The following is a 15,324-nucleotide window of genomic DNA, read 5'->3' on the forward strand; positions in this document are numbered from 1 at the left end:
AGTCTCTCTACAATCCTATGATTCTGTGATTACATGGACCTTTGATCCAGCTGAGGTTTTCATCTGCTTCCCTTTTAAGCAGGAAACTGGGAGAGTGGCTCATCATTGTCATAGAATCATAGGGTCCAGCCCCCTGCAATGCAATGCTAAAGCACCCACGTTTTAAGGCAATGCTGCTTATTCTCATTTTCCTGCAAATCCTGGGTCTATGGTAATAAAATCCAAACTCTGAGCTCAGGTTCATGTACATGAAGGGAGGGTTAGATTAATTTATTGGTAAGGGTCAGGGCAATCAACGTAAAAAGAGAGACATTAGTAACTTGGAAACTGGGTAGCAAAAAACAAGTGGGGGAGTTGTTTTTTACTAGCAGAAAAGGGGTTAAATTTTGGGATAAAAGCTACAGCCCGAGCCACTGGAAAAACTTGCCCAAGTATCATGAACTTCCTATGATTTCACAAGTTAAATCTCCCATAACTCCATTGCCATGCCCAAAGCTGTAAGGGTGATGAAAAGAGGAACTGGAAGAAGTTAATGATGAAGACTTCTGCAGAGGGCTTCTATAGTGCTGTGCCAAGTGTCAGATGATGTTCTTGTTAGAGAGATGAGCAAATTCCCCCTTGTCCAATTTGGAAATAGTTCAGATAGACCAGACTGTTTACTCAGCTGTCCGAGCTAGGTCTGAATTGGCACTGAACCCAGCACTGCAGTTTGTAAGAAGAAGAAGAAGAAGAGTTTGGATTTGATATCCCGCCTTTCACTCCCTTTAAGGAGTCTCAAAGCGGCTAACATTCTCCTTTCCCTTCCTCCCCCACAACAAACACTCTGTGAGGTGAGTGGGGCTGAGAGACTTCAAAGAAGTGTGACTGGCCCAAGGTCACCCAGCAGCTGCATGTGGAGGAGCGGAGACATTTCTTTGTAAGAAATGTGCCCCAAAGCCTACTCTAGTATACACAGAGGATGCTGGAAGCACATATCTCAAGTCAATTGCTGCTGCAGTGTGGTCCAAGCATTGCACCCCATCATGCTCTCAAAGCCACTCCTATTCGCTTCTGCTGCCCTGGTTCTGGAGGCTGCAAAGTGTCTTGGGTCAGCTGTGATGCTAGGATGGAAGCAGCAGATACGAAGAAGATTCTGATTATGTTGAAGGTGCTGTTGCAAGCTGGAACAAGCGGTATCTATCAACTAAGATGGAAAAATAGGAATCTCACATAGAACTTAAAGCACTTCTTTGTTGCCACTGGCATGAGGAAACCAGTGGAGTAGAGTGGTCGACATTCTAGGCAGCCTGGGAAGTCCCAAGTTCAAAACTCTAATCAGCCACAAAAGCCTTGTAAGGCTCTCTCTTGACCAAACCTATGTCACAAGCTCATTGTAATGATAACCTGGGAGTTGTCATATAGCTCTTTAGTTACGAAGGCTGGAATTTCAAAAATAATTTTAGCCATTTATTATTATTATTTTTTAGACTGTTAGGAAGAATGACAGAAAACAGCCTGGTTGTCCTAATATGACAGGCCTGGGCAAGAGGAGACTGAGAGGATATCTTCAACTATCTTAAGGGCTGTCACATAATTGAGCAAGCTTGTTTTCTCCTGCTCTGGAGGGTAGGACTCGAACCAATGGCTTCAAGTTAGAAGAAAGGAGATTCCGACTAAACATCAGGAAGAATTTTCTAACAGTAAGTGCTGTTCAACAGTGGAACAGTCTCCCTCAGGAGGCTGTGAACTCTCCTTCCTTGAAAGTTTTTAAGCAGAGGCTGGATCAGGTATGCTTTAGTTGAGATTATGATTCTATGATTCTAGGCACTAGAAACTGGGGTACTACGTACACAGTTCCTATTTTCCTACCCCATGATTGGGTTAATGCCGGGGCAGCCAGTTTGTCTGGGTCAAATGAGTTGTGGTATGAGGCATCAGGAATATGTGTGGGAACTTGAAAGGAGAAAAGCTGACACAAAAGAAACTGATAGGTAGCCGTGTTGGTCTGCCATAGTCAAAATAAAAAAAATTGCTTCCAGTAGCACCTTAAAGACCAACTAAGTTAGTTCTTGGTATGAGCTTTCGTGTGCATGCACACTTCTCCAGATACACTGAAACAGAAGTTGCCAGATCCTTCTATATAGTGAGAAGGTGGGGAGGGGTATTACTCAGAAGGGTGGTGGGAATGGGAGATTGGCAGATAGCTGAGATGAGCCTGTTGACGACTCTTAACGACTGCAATAGGTTACCTGTTGACGTTAAGAGTCGTCAACAGGCTCATCTCAGCTATCTGCCAATCTCCCATTCCCACCACCCTTCTGAGTAATACCCCTCCCCACCTTCTCACTATATAGAAGGATCTGGCAACTTCTGTTTCAGTGTATCTGAAGAAGTGTGCATGCACACAAAAGCTCATACCAAGAACTAACTTAGTTGGTCTTTAAGGTGCTACTGGAAGCAATTTTTTTATTTTGACAAAAGAAACTGTGGGGGTATCTGTTATTTCCCAAGGGTACTTCCCGTTTCAGCTAGTGCACTAAAGCATCAACTGAAAAGAGCCTGATGCTTTTTCATGTGGCTAGACTTTGAAGAACGTTAATGAATTTTCAATTAAAAACCCAAGACAAGAAAATGTTGCTTAGTCAAACGACTTCTGGGAGAAGAGGCCACCAGACGGGGTACATTGTTGTTCTGTTTTGTTTATTATAACTGCTTGATATATGAGAGCCCTGCAGGTGCATTCCTGCTGCGCAAGTATTTTCCACTTCTATCATCAGGTGGCCAGAAATGCAACCCTGCTTGCCTCACTGTGCAAAGCATGGCAGAGAGGACAGGAAGAATATTTCAGTGCTCTGGATATTTCAGCACTTTCAGTTTTTGAATGAACACTTTGCATCTTTGGTAGCTTTGCCAAAGAATCAATTTCGAGTTCTTTTCAAAAAAGCAATTTGGTGGCACTTCAAAATAAATAAGTACATTCCTGGGCTTTTTTCCAATCATAAATGCAGTTAATTTGGGGGTTAACAACCTCAACTTCAGCATCACTGGGCTTGAAACTGTGTCCCAAACTTGTGAGCAACCCAAATCTTCTTAAAGGCAGCGAGATCACAACCAGAGCATGATTTCATTTACAAGTCCTAACATAAACTGGAACATCTCTACAAACACACACCAAGCAAAAATACTTTTATTTGAACAAACTGGGTTTTTAATTTATGCTCATAGTTTTTAACCACACAGATTTCTTTGGTTTAATGCCATAGGAACATCAGAAATTGCCTTATCCCAGGTCATAGAATCATGGAATTCTAGAGTTGGAAAGGACCCTAAGGATTATATAGTCCAGTTTTTCAACCTTTTTGAGTCTACGTATCCCTTGACCAACTACATTCTTTCTGTGGCACTCCTGGGGGGCTCAGGAGCCCAGTGATGTCACCCCTTGCCTGCAGAGCTGGCAGCCTCTCACCCAATATGGCGATCGAGACCACAACCTTGGTGTTATCAGCACCACTCTCTAACCAACTGAGCTACCATCCATCCAGTCCAGTACTGACTAGCAGTGGCTTTCCAGGAATCCAGACAAGGTTCTGTCCCTGCCCTACCTTGAGATGCCAGGGGTTGAAATTGTGGACTTTCTGCATGCAAGGCAGATGTTCTACCACCAAGGTACAGTCCTTCCTCAATGTCACTTTGCTACAAGTTTTTGCCCAAACGACACATTTGTTTAAGAAAAGCATGAAACCTACATTCCGTGATCACGTTTCTGTACTTCAGTGGCAGCGGTGGGAAATCATGTCTATATTGCTCTTAAGTGCATGCACTTAGAGCAAAACGGATGTGCAAGTGAGCACTGCAAGTAAATCTTGATACCTAAGCGCTTTCAGAGTAGTGTTTGATGCCCTCATAATTCCATTTCTGCAATGCAACCACAAAACAAGTTATACAGAGGCAATTCGACTGAACCCAACCACAAGGCATCTCCCAACTAGTCATGCAAGGTGGTTGCTTCAGGCAGAAGTACACTGTTCCCACATCATCACAAGTTCACCTAAACAGAGGCTGGAGGTGCTACACCCTTTGCTGTGGCAAGCAGTTACTTTGCAGAGATTGTCATGAGCTGCTGCAGGCTCAAAATGAAAAGAGGCCATTGCCTATTCAGGTTGTCTTTGTGCACACATCTGTATTACAAGTAGGTTATGCTGTTTCAAGTTAGAGTCCCTTCAGGGATAAGGTAGTAAATATTTACTCTTGTTCATCTTGCAACTAGTAGCAAGGCATAACTTTATCCCTAGTATGTCTTGTCGGATGAAGTCCATGGAAGATACAGTGTGAAGGGGAAAGGCTGAAATAAATACTAGCCATAGGATAGCAAGTTTAAAGCATGTAGGGCCTCACCTGAAGCCCAATTTAACAGAATTGCATAATAGTTGGAGGGTTTTAATGCAGTTCTCCTCTTTGTTATTCCCCAGTGTATGATTGGGAACCAGCAGCAAGGTTTACACTGGAAGCAATTCATTTATACCTGCCTACCTAACCCGGTGCTCTCAATGTTTTGAGACTACAGCTCAAACCAGCATTGGAAGGCTGGTTTATATGGCTTGTTGAAAGGCAATTGCCCACCTCAAAATAGCAAGGCTTTTGAAAGGAGAGTTTCGAACAGTTTCTTATATGGCTCTTGGAGTGGCAAGTTGCAGCACAAAGTGCAAAGTGTCTAAACCTTTTGGATTTAAGTAGCTTGCTGGAGCCTAGTCATATTAATGAAATTAAGAGTCAACTACTGAAACTTGCCCAAATCACATGTACTCTTTATCTTTCACTCAAGTCTATAGGAGCACCGCAACCAGCCATTAAGCATCTCTTTACCATTGCAAGGAGAATCATAGCGCTGCTGCATTTATCAAACTGGGTTGGCATCTGAACTATAGTATGCTTTGGTTCTCACAATGAAAAGTGGCAAATTAAGGAGGGCAATGCACACTGAAGGACTTTCCACTCTTTAAAAAATACACTGTGCAGCTAAAAAAAACCCCTGTGTATTTTCATCAGAGCTTCAGTGTGCAGTATGTGCTTTCTTCTGTGGGAGAAATAATGGAAGATGATAATAATAAGTCTACAAAAGCATTAACTGAAGTACCCATCCTATTTTCATAATGAAAATACTGAAGAGACTGCAAGTTAATTAGATAAGTGTTAAATATGCATCAACAGAAATCCTCCCTAAACGCCATTTTCCAAACAAAGTATTTATCATGGGAGCTCTCAATTTGAAGTCATTTTTCTATGGAAAACAACAGAATGGTAATCTTGCAGTTTTAAAAAGCAAGCCATTTTAACACCAGGCAGACAAACTGATGTTGTATTTCATACAAAATACTAAACAGTGCCATCTGCTGGTTAACCTTTCCGTTCATTTAATCTTCTACTACCAAAATCATGTTTGATATCAAATTAAGTTTTAATATGTTTGTGGCCAGAACCCAAAGAGCACCTGAAGTTAATGAAAGGGGTTTTTACTACGATGGTGGAATTTTTTTACTTTTCCCCTTCACAGATGCCTAATCTGCAAGTCAGGGGTTCCCAAACTGTGGTTCATGGACCACAAGGAATCATAGAATTGTAGTCACCTTCATTCTGGTAGTCCACTGTGTGTCGGTGAACTTGTAAGCATGCCTTACATTACATTAGAAATTTGCCCGAGACAAATTAAAAAGAGTAGAAGTCAATAATTGTGGCAGCACAATCTGTGTACCACAGCGAAAATGCACATGCTTGAGACATATTGCTTTAAATTGTAGGTAGGGGAGCCTCCCATACAAAAAAAGCAAGCCTCATAGAAAACGAGTGTGGCTAAGTTTTTAGCCTTCTTTTCAACAACTGTTTTGCTAAATGTAGGACATTATATTGCAGAAACAAATACTCAACTATGTGAGCCCCCACTAGAGGGAAAGTTTTCAAGATTCCCTGCTGTCTAGAAGCTTCTACCATGGTAATGTCCAGTTTGCCCACTACACCCAGCATAAACATATCACAACTCAAACCAGTGTAAGTCATCCTTACCTGAAAGCAAATGCCACACTGGCAACACCTGAACACTGCTTCCCAGCCACTGAGCAACAGACCAGGTCTGGTGTGGGGAAACTACTGTGAAGAAACTTGGGAGCCAGGCGAATGATCAAGCACACATGGAACATTTCAGTCAATTCATATCTTAATGCAAGTACAGGGTGAGTCCTTTAAAAAAGGCCCCGCGGATACAGAGTACACGTTCCATGGGGCCTCTTTTAAAAGACTCACCCTAACCAGGCAATTCACTCAAACACATTGCCCTTGCCTTATTAAAGGTTGTATTCAAGAACATATGAGAGATTTGTGCATGTGCTTGTATTACTCATTGGGGGTGGGGGTCAACCTGCGATATACTGCCTGTATTTTAACACAGTTGTATACGGTTTTGCCTTTTAAACACCAATTAAAGCTCTGTAGCAGTGCTCTGCTTTGATCAATTTTCTGTTTTTATATTTATTCTATAATTTTACCACACAAATTCTTAGGAAAATGTAACCTCTGGCTGCAGATTGCATAACTTGGAACATGGAAAAGCAGGACTTGACCATGGAACAGCAAAGAAAATATGTATGTATGTTTGTATGCATGTGTGTGATTGCTTTGTCTGGGAGCAGGGGCATGGCTCAGGAGAGTAAAGAGGGTGCTATCCATGGCACTCTCTGAAAATGCTATTTAACTAGAGAATATACACTGTGATACAGTATCTGGAGTGAAATCTCCTGCTAGTTTCTAATAGTTGTGGATTTAATCTGCGTCCTCCTTTGAGGACAGAACATTTTAACACAAGACAACACACACAGAAGATGTCGGTCTTGCTAATTCATTTAAATAGCAACGTAAATGTATTTATTGCCATACAAATAAATCAGCCAAAGCACTTAAGAGCACCAGCATTGCTCTTATACAGCTCATTGCTCCAAAGAGCCAAACATAGGAATAGTGCTTAGATTGATTGCACTTTTGACAGTCCAGACAAAATTTCACTTTAGGCATTGGAGTATCTTGAGAGGATTCAGATGTACCTGAATTTCATGTTATACTTCCTTTGGTCTGTTTAAGAGAAATTTAACCAGTTGAACTAGAATTTCATCATTAAATCCTTTCACATTGTTTTCTTCGATTGCTTCGTACAGCGGCCTACTTTCAGTTCCCCAGCAAATATTCTTTCTTGGGTTATTTTTATCAGAATCAGCAGATAGAGCCAAGGTATTCAACTGGTAACAAAAGAAGCTGAAGTATCTTCCGTCGGTAATCACAGCCTGCGATACAAAAGGCCGGGTCACATCTGCTTCACTCCAGAATCCTGGGAGAGAGGGGAGGAAAAAAGCAGCAGCTAAACAAAAGCATTTTCCTATCAACAACCAAAAAAAGCAGCAAGCCTTTAAAAGCAAAGTCATTGCAGATCCATTGTAAAAGGTTGAATATTTTAATAGCTTACTAGCTTTTCCCATCCTGGTGCCTTCCGGATGTCCTGGACAGCTTCTGCCATCTACTGGTCTTTGCTGGCTGGGGCTGATGAAAACTGCAGTGCAAAACATCTGGAGGGCACCAGGTTGAGGAAGGCTGGTTTAGAGCTCCAACTCTGCAGTCAGTCATGCAACTTACAACAAAGAGGAAGGGCCCCTAGAGGGGAAATAGCCTGAATAAAACACCTTATGTCTGGCAAGAACCAAGAGTCAGCCAGAGACTTGTGTGACATGGTTTCTAAAGCAGCAAAACAACAAACTAAGAGCTTATACAGGTAAGGAAAAGGTAAAGGATCCCTGGACGGTTAAGTCCAGTCAAAGGTGACTATGGGGTGCAGCGCTTATCTCGCTTTTAGGCCAAGGGAGCTGGAGTTTGTCCTCAGACAGCTTTCCAGGTAATGTGGCCAGCATGACTAAACTGCTTCTAGTGCAACAGAACACTGTGACGGAAGCCAGAATGCACAGAAACGCAGTTTACCTTCCCATCGCAGTGGTATCTATTTATCTACTTGCACTGGCATGCTTTCAAACTGCTAGGTTGGCAGGAGCTGGGACAGAGCAATGGGAGCTCACCCCGTCACAGGGATTCAAATTGCCAACCTTCTGATCGGCAAGCCTAAGAGCCTCACTAAGAGGGACCACAACGCCACCAAGATATTCAATATGCAATATACAAGATATTCCCCATTCTACAAGGGATCATAGCTGCTCACAGATCAACACCCTTCACCTCCTCAATCTGCAAGACCATGCCAACAACTTTTTCATGGATTTCAAGTGCAGATACTAGTCCCACCTCACTCCCCCCCACACACTGGGTTTATCTGTTCCACCCCAGCCTTTCTGTATTGAATGGGAAGGCCTGAAGGCAGTTTGCAAGCATGTTCAGTTAAGCCCATATACAATATCCCAAGCGAGCATGAACCATGTATGATTAGAGGTCCTAATCACAATGAGACTTGCTACCATGTTCCTCAGAAGTATTTATAAGCCTCTTTCAGATCTTCCAGTTCAACATGGGAAGGCCAAGTGCAAAGTGGGCATGCCTATTGCTCACATACTCCACATTCACATATTCTTTAGAGTGCATTAATAGGGCTAAGATAAATCACATGGCTGTATCATCTTCTAAAAGTTATATTTGTGAGCTTCCTATTTACCTTATCTTGCAACACTGGATATCATCTTTAACTATTGACCTACCTTGGTACATTGCTTGTGCTCCAGTCCAAGCAAAAAGACTTGCAATTGCATTAGCACGGCAAGGAACTTCAACCTGATCGAAGATATTCATTTTTATAAGCCTGTCCCTTTTCAGCCTGTCGGGAATTAAATGAAACTGTGTATGCCCATAGGCACATGGATCTGCTACATTTGATCCTATATCACACAAGAGAAAGAATTGTTTTAGATTTTAGCACGTAGAATGCTTAGATAAAAGTACCAATTCATCCAATGACAGATTTCTTAGCTGTTTTATCTTCAAATTTCTTAACAATATAGTGACGCTGACAGGTATGTTTTTAAAAAATTAATTTAAATATGAACACAATGCCATACAAAATGCAGCTGTTTTATATCCTTTGCAGACAAACACAGTATGTATAGACGGTCAGGTCATGCATCCATAGCTGAGACCAGAGGACGAATGACCGCTGGAAGGAGTGCAGAGAGACAAAACTCTATGGTGCATCTGCAACAGCACAACCAGATACCTTCATCTGCCCCAGCTGCAATAAAACAGGTCTCTCCCGTATCATTCTCTACAGCCGCAGCAGGCACTGTAACCTTCCAACCGTCTGACTTCACTCCCAAAGGTGCACTCCTCCATTGTCTCCCCAAGACAGACTGATGCCAACTAACAAGCCTTTTAGATAAAGATTGTGAACCTTTAGAAATATCTAACATCTACTTCAAGCAAGGAGTAAATGTAAAGTGCCTAGGCCATTTTGAGATCAGGAGTGCACTGGCTTAGCATGCTATGCCATTATAACAGTGTCACAGCTATAATTTGTTCCAAAAAAACCAAGATTAGGCATCCTAATCAAACAAAATATAAAACTTAAAAATATTTCACTATAGTAGCAAAGTGAACTACACAATGAACTGCATGCTGCAAAATTTGTAGTTTAAATGCCAACTCAACTTCAACATTGCTATGTGTATTAAGAAAGCCACTGTTATTTCAGCCAGTTAACCCCAATGTATAATGTCAGGATAACAGTGGCCCACTTGAGATAATGACCATAAGGTTTAATACAACATATGGAAATCAAATTGAAAGGCTATCTGCAAATGCCTAATATCATGAGTTGCTAATATAATGAGTTGCTGAAGTCCTCTTGCAAAGTGATTTATTCTGTTAAAAAAATAAACATGAAAACACTGAAAAGAATGGCATGAATTATATTTTGTTCATATTGAATTACAGCATCAAGACATGTTAAAGTATTATGCATCTGAAGTATCTGTCTACAAATTCATTGAGTAGAGACTTTATAGATTAGCGTTCTGATGTGGCAGTCTTACCTATAAATATTTTATTATCATACTGTCGTTTGAACATTGGAAGCTTGTCAGGCAAGACATTAATAACAGGAATATCTCCAGGAGCCACATAGTCCAGGGGCACAAACTTAAGGGGAGAAAAAAGAAAACCGGTTCAATAAACTGATATATAATCACAGTATTATGCATTTTTTAAAAAAGAAATATGCCCTGCTTTACACCACTTCTGCTTACAAAAAAATAAAAACATACAAAATTTAAAACATACATTAAACCATTATTTAAAAAAACAATTATAACATAATTATTAATGATAAGAGGTGCTCTCACTATTGACCACTTAAATATTTGACCTAAATTACAATGTAATTTGTTATTTACCACTAGCATGATTGTCTAAAGGGAGATGTAATTCTCCCAAATGATTTCACAATGCTATAACATCAGCAGACATAGTGGCTTACTACTGAGTCCATACCAGGCTCATGGTTTGCCTTGCTCCAAACCAACCATGAGCTGTAGCCAAGGTTTGTTCTTGGCCTACCGCTCACAGCTTGTTTAGGGGAGACAAACCACGGCATAGACCTACACCCATGCTTTCCCCTACCTTTTAATTCCCTTGTTCTCCCTGACTGAGTTGCTGCTACTGCTTCAGTGTTAGAAACTGAGATATGAAAGCTAGAAGTTAAATGGCACCTTAAACATAGGTTACGGACACAACAACGGAGTATCTAGGTGCACTTTTTAATAACAAGAATACAAAACTGAAAATGAATGAATTGCAGCTAAAATATTAGGCTCATTTTCACATGGTCTAGTCCTTCCCATGCCCACCCCCTTAATATTCTTAAGAAGGTCTCTTCTCCAGTCTTCAGAAAATAGCTGGAAGTGGGGAGGCAGAAAAAGGTCCTCCTTTTCTTCCACTCTGCAGTTTTAATCTGAAATCTTAGCTGCAGTACTGTGCCCAGAGTTTAGAAGCTGCTCGTGCAATGACATTCCCTGTCGCAAAATGCACCTAGAACAATGAGAGTTTCGAACACTGTACTACTTCATACCACTCAACTCACTTTACAACAGGTTTAGCCACCTAGCCAATCAATATGACTTGAAAATAAAAGGGCTCCAATGAATCCAAAGGGGAGGTTATCCATAGTATATCAACATCTCATTCATTCTGGATTCCCCCTCTCCCTCGCAGTCCTCTGAGTACCCATAAAATATTTTCTGGAGGGTTGGGGAGCCTCTACAGCCGATTTGGGAGGCATGAGGAAGGTGCATGGGAGAAAGGGAGAGTCCGCTTGCACAATATTGGATGTTGCAGAAGTACCAGCACTCGGGGGGGGGGGGTGTACAATGTATCTTTGCATGAGCCATCAATCTCCTTCCATTCAGATGACACACCCAAATCAATGAGTTATGAAAAAACCTAGGGGGTGAGGTTTTCTGAGGATAAATAGTTATTACTGCTATACACTTTCCAGTTTTAATTCGGAAAAATAATGTGCCTTAGTTATCAAGCATTTCAGGAAAACTGTGCTATAGTCTAATTTCTTCATAACAAGGGCTATTTCACCCAATACATATTCAATTTAATTAAACTGTAGACTTCAAAATGTGGTATATAATAGAAGAGATCTATTTAGGGGTCGATACTCGCCCCTGAAGTAACCAGAAATAGCAAATCCATTAATCTTTATGAAATTGGACTTCATACCTCTGAAAGCTGTTTTCGTATACGAATCTGACAGTGAGGTTTATCATCAATCTGAAATCTCAGTGGGTCAATTCTACCCCTTCGATGTCCACGAGGAACCACTGTCTCACCACGCAGCCAATAGAAATTTACTTCTGGTTTGAGGTCTGAAATAACAAGAGTGTCTTTAATGCCTCCTGCAGTCAAGAGCCCACCAGAGATATTAAACATGCCTGTAATCAAGGATGTATGCATGACCACATAGCAATTTTTGTGCACACATACATGCTGAATATCTGTGCACACTTCGGAACCTTAATATGTGAAAAAATCACAGTAAATCAGTTAAATGAGGAACAACTACAACTGATGGAAGCTGTAGGAGAAGTACTTTCAACACTAGAAGCACCTATACTAGACAAACCTAGATAAATGTCGCCAACGAAACGGAAGCTACTTGGAATTATGTATGGCGCCCATCTCTGAACTGTACAAGAAGGGGATTTTATGCATCTCTATGCTTCACAAATTATTTGCTATGCATGTGTGTAACTGATTAAAAGTATAACACCTCCCCCCCACAAACACACATTCCTCCTTAGTGCATACATTGCTAGAGATCATGACTAGATTATTATTATTACATTTGTGAGTCACTTTATCTTACCCAATGCAACTTACAACCAAACAAATGATAAAACCCTGCATGGGTACATTAAAACCAAGGAGGGAAAGAAATACATTGATGGGATATACCCGGAAGCTGTAAACCGGCTCCCTCAGCCAATAAAGCGAGATGAGCGCCGCAACCCCAGAGTCGGTCATGACTGGACCTAATGGTCAGGGGTTCTTTTACCTTTAATAGCTATTAATGATAAATTAACATGTGCCATTAAGGTAAGACGGGGAATATGCAGGAGAAATGACTTTGTGGAGATATGGAAGGTGTTTGTAGAACGGAAAGAGGTCAAACCATCACAAGAGGTATTAAAATTTTGGAAGGTTGGATAGCTACAATGGAATTGTTTCGGTGGTGGGGTGCACATTTTTGTTCTTATTTATTTTTTATTATTGTCAAAAGGAAAAGAAAAGAAATGCATTGAATACATCTCACCCACTTCTAAAAGGACAAAAATGGTTAAAGGCAAAAGGCCTGGTTCTAGAGGAAAGGTTTTTGCCTGGCACTTATATAAAGCTACATAAAGAAATTGACAGAAACCCCCTTCCATTTTTATTTTTTTTATTCCTGAAGTCAACAGCTCAGACTACTGGAATACCTTCCTCTCACCCCTCTTTCTTTCTCTCTCTCTCTCTCTCTCTCTCTCTCACACACACACACACACACACAATCACACGTATTCCACTGCCAACCGCTTCGCGCTTACACACACGCACCCAGGGCCGAGGAGGAGCCGAGCACCGGGTTGGCGCTGGCCAGTCGGGCCGTCAGGCTGAGCACAAGCTGCGTGAGGAAAGGCGACGGCCCCTGCTCGATGGCGCGGAAGAGAAAGGGGCGCCGCTTGCGCTGGTAGAAGTGCTCCTGGAGCAGCGCGTCGCACACCGCGGAGCGCAGCTCGGCCAGGTCCCAGCCACCTCCTTCCCCTTCTGCTGCTCCTGGCGCCACGGGGGCGGGCAGCCCCGGCACGAAGACGGTCTTGGTGTAGTCCTGGTACCAGCGGTCCGCGTTCAAGGCCCACGTCTGCGGGTAGACCACGTACTTGCGCCGCTGCCGCTTCCCGTAGATGCGCAGCTTCTCCTCCACCGAGGGCGCGTCGTGGATCTCCTGGTAGAAGCGCTCCCGGCGGCGCTGCTTGGCCGCCTTGCTCTTCGCCGTCAGCGACGCCACCACCGGAGGGTAAAGCGACGGGGCTGCGGCTGGGAGAGGATTCGGCACCGGCGGCGCCGCCGCCGAGGGGCCCGCGTGGAGCCACCGCCGCGGCCAGCCGTCGCGCAGCAACCGCAGCCCCCTGGACGCCGCCATCTTGCCCGCGAGAAACAGGAAAAGGGAAAAGGAGTGGGGAGGGCCGCTTCCGGGCGCGTCGGGAGCCGCGGTTGGCTGAGCGCCCCTCACGTGACCCGCAGAGAGAAGGGCAACCTGCGCGCTCCCCCGAGGCTCGGCGGGAGAGAGGGGCGACGACCGGCAACTGCGCATGCTCGTTGTCCTTATACGGACGCGTGTGGGATTGGAGCTTCAGCGGCGCCTTACTATTCTATCCGGGTTATATTTGTGTGTCGCCTTTTCCATTTCTATGGCCACGCTCGAGGTGGCTTGCAGCATGCAATAAAAAAATTGATCAAATTTAATAAATGATACATTATTTAGATGTGTTTGTGGAGAAGGGAGGGTTTTTTATTGGATTACTCTTGTTTTTATTATGTATTTTGTGTCCTCGTTTTGTATTTTTATGTTGTGGGTCGCCCTGTGGTCTTCCGGGGAAGGGCGGTTTGCAAATTTAGTAAATAATAAAACAACCACCACCATCGATTTACACGACTGCCAACTGTAACAAAATTAGCCATAAACAAAGGAAACACATCAAAAAGAGTATGCAAGCAAAATAAACCCATTTCCATGCAAACCATTAAAAAATAAATATGTACAAAAGGAAAATGCCTCACTCCACACCTGCACCAGTGGTTGCTGTGGCATTACCAGTAGCTAGAGGCAGGTGCTAGGAAACTACATAGAATTGGTAGCAGCAGTTGGATGTAGGTGAGGCGAGACCAGCTATGTGGCTAGAAGTAGCAGCAGACAGGACACCGAAGGCTATGCACAATTTCCTGCAGAAGTACAGTGGTACCTCAGGTTAAGTATTTAATTCGTTCCGGAGGTCCGTACTTAACCTGAAACTGTTCTTAACCTGAAGCACCACTTTAGCTAATGGGGCCTCCTGCTGCTGCCGCGCCGCCAGAGCACGATTTCTGTTCTCACCCTGAAGCAAAGTTCTTAACCTGAAGCACTATTTTTGGGTTGGCTGAATCTGTAACCTGAAGCGTATGTAACCCAAGGTACCACTGTAGAATCCAGACAAAGTGCCTATCTGTCCAATGGAAGGTCCAATCCTTGAGTTCACAAAGTGATTATTAGATCATGCCTATGGAGTGGCTCAGAATATGCTACCAAGGGGCTGAAGTAATTTGAGGCTTCTGCTCCAAAGGATCCGATCCCATTGCATTTCTTGAGGATTTCAGATGCTACGATCATTTCCAAAGTTAGCTATTCAGGTAACAGTTTTGTTCTTGCATTTGCTAGGTCTGTGTCAGTGGTATCCAGCACTGTGGCATCCAAATTCTCTATCCCCTCTTGAAAATTTGCTGAAGGCCTTACATGTGGTATATTATTGCATCACTATTTGAATTCAAAGTGTAATGCAATAAAATACAGAATAATAAATAAAAGAAGCAATGGAAAGACAATTAAAAATCAGTACAGTGGTACCTTGGTTCTCAAACAATCCATTCTGGAAGTCTGTTCCAAAACCAATGCGTTCCAAAACCAGGGCACACTTTTCCATAGAAAGTAATGCAAAATGGATCAATCCGTTCCAGACTTTTAAAAACAACCCCCAAAACAGCAATTTAACATGAATTTTACTATCTTACGAGACCGTC

At 42.7% G+C, this 15,324-nt stretch overlaps 1 protein-coding gene across 1 annotated transcript; it reads right to left on the bottom strand.

Annotated features, from left to right (window-relative positions):
* Positions 1-6,849: 6,849 nt before the first annotated feature.
* On the bottom strand, positions 6,850-13,714 carry MRPS30 (mitochondrial ribosomal protein S30). The gene is made up of 5 exons (XM_083466112.1): positions 13,108-13,714; positions 11,734-11,879; positions 10,041-10,146; positions 8,715-8,891; positions 6,850-7,348 (listed from the first exon to the last, which is right to left on the bottom strand). The coding sequence occupies exons 1-5, from the start codon at positions 13,691-13,693 to the stop codon at positions 7,080-7,082; spliced, it is 1,284 nt and encodes a 427-aa protein (XP_083322238.1). The 5' UTR covers positions 13,694-13,714; the 3' UTR covers positions 6,850-7,079.
* Positions 13,715-15,324: the final 1,610 nt, after the last annotated feature.

The sequence above is a fragment of the Podarcis liolepis genome (genome assembly GCF_965112155.1).
Source record: "Podarcis liolepis genome assembly, chromosome: 11".
Classification (NCBI taxonomy): domain Eukaryota; kingdom Metazoa; phylum Chordata; class Lepidosauria; order Squamata; family Lacertidae; genus Podarcis; species Podarcis liolepis.

Bases quoted from the DNA above. Each gene is read 5' to 3' on its own strand.
- MRPS30 (XM_083466112.1), bottom strand. From the start codon at position 13,693: ATGGCGGCGTCCAGGGGGCTGCGGTTGCTGCGCGACGGCTGGCCGCGG. The intron at 11,880-13,107 runs GTGCGTGTGTGT...TTGTTATTTCAG, and splicing joins CGGCTCCTCCTCGGCCCTGG to ACCTCAAACCAGAAGTAAAT. The intron at 7,349-8,714 runs GTAGGTCAATAG...CCTCTCTCCCAG, and splicing joins AGCACAAGCAATGTACCAAG to GATTCTGGAGTGAAGCAGAT.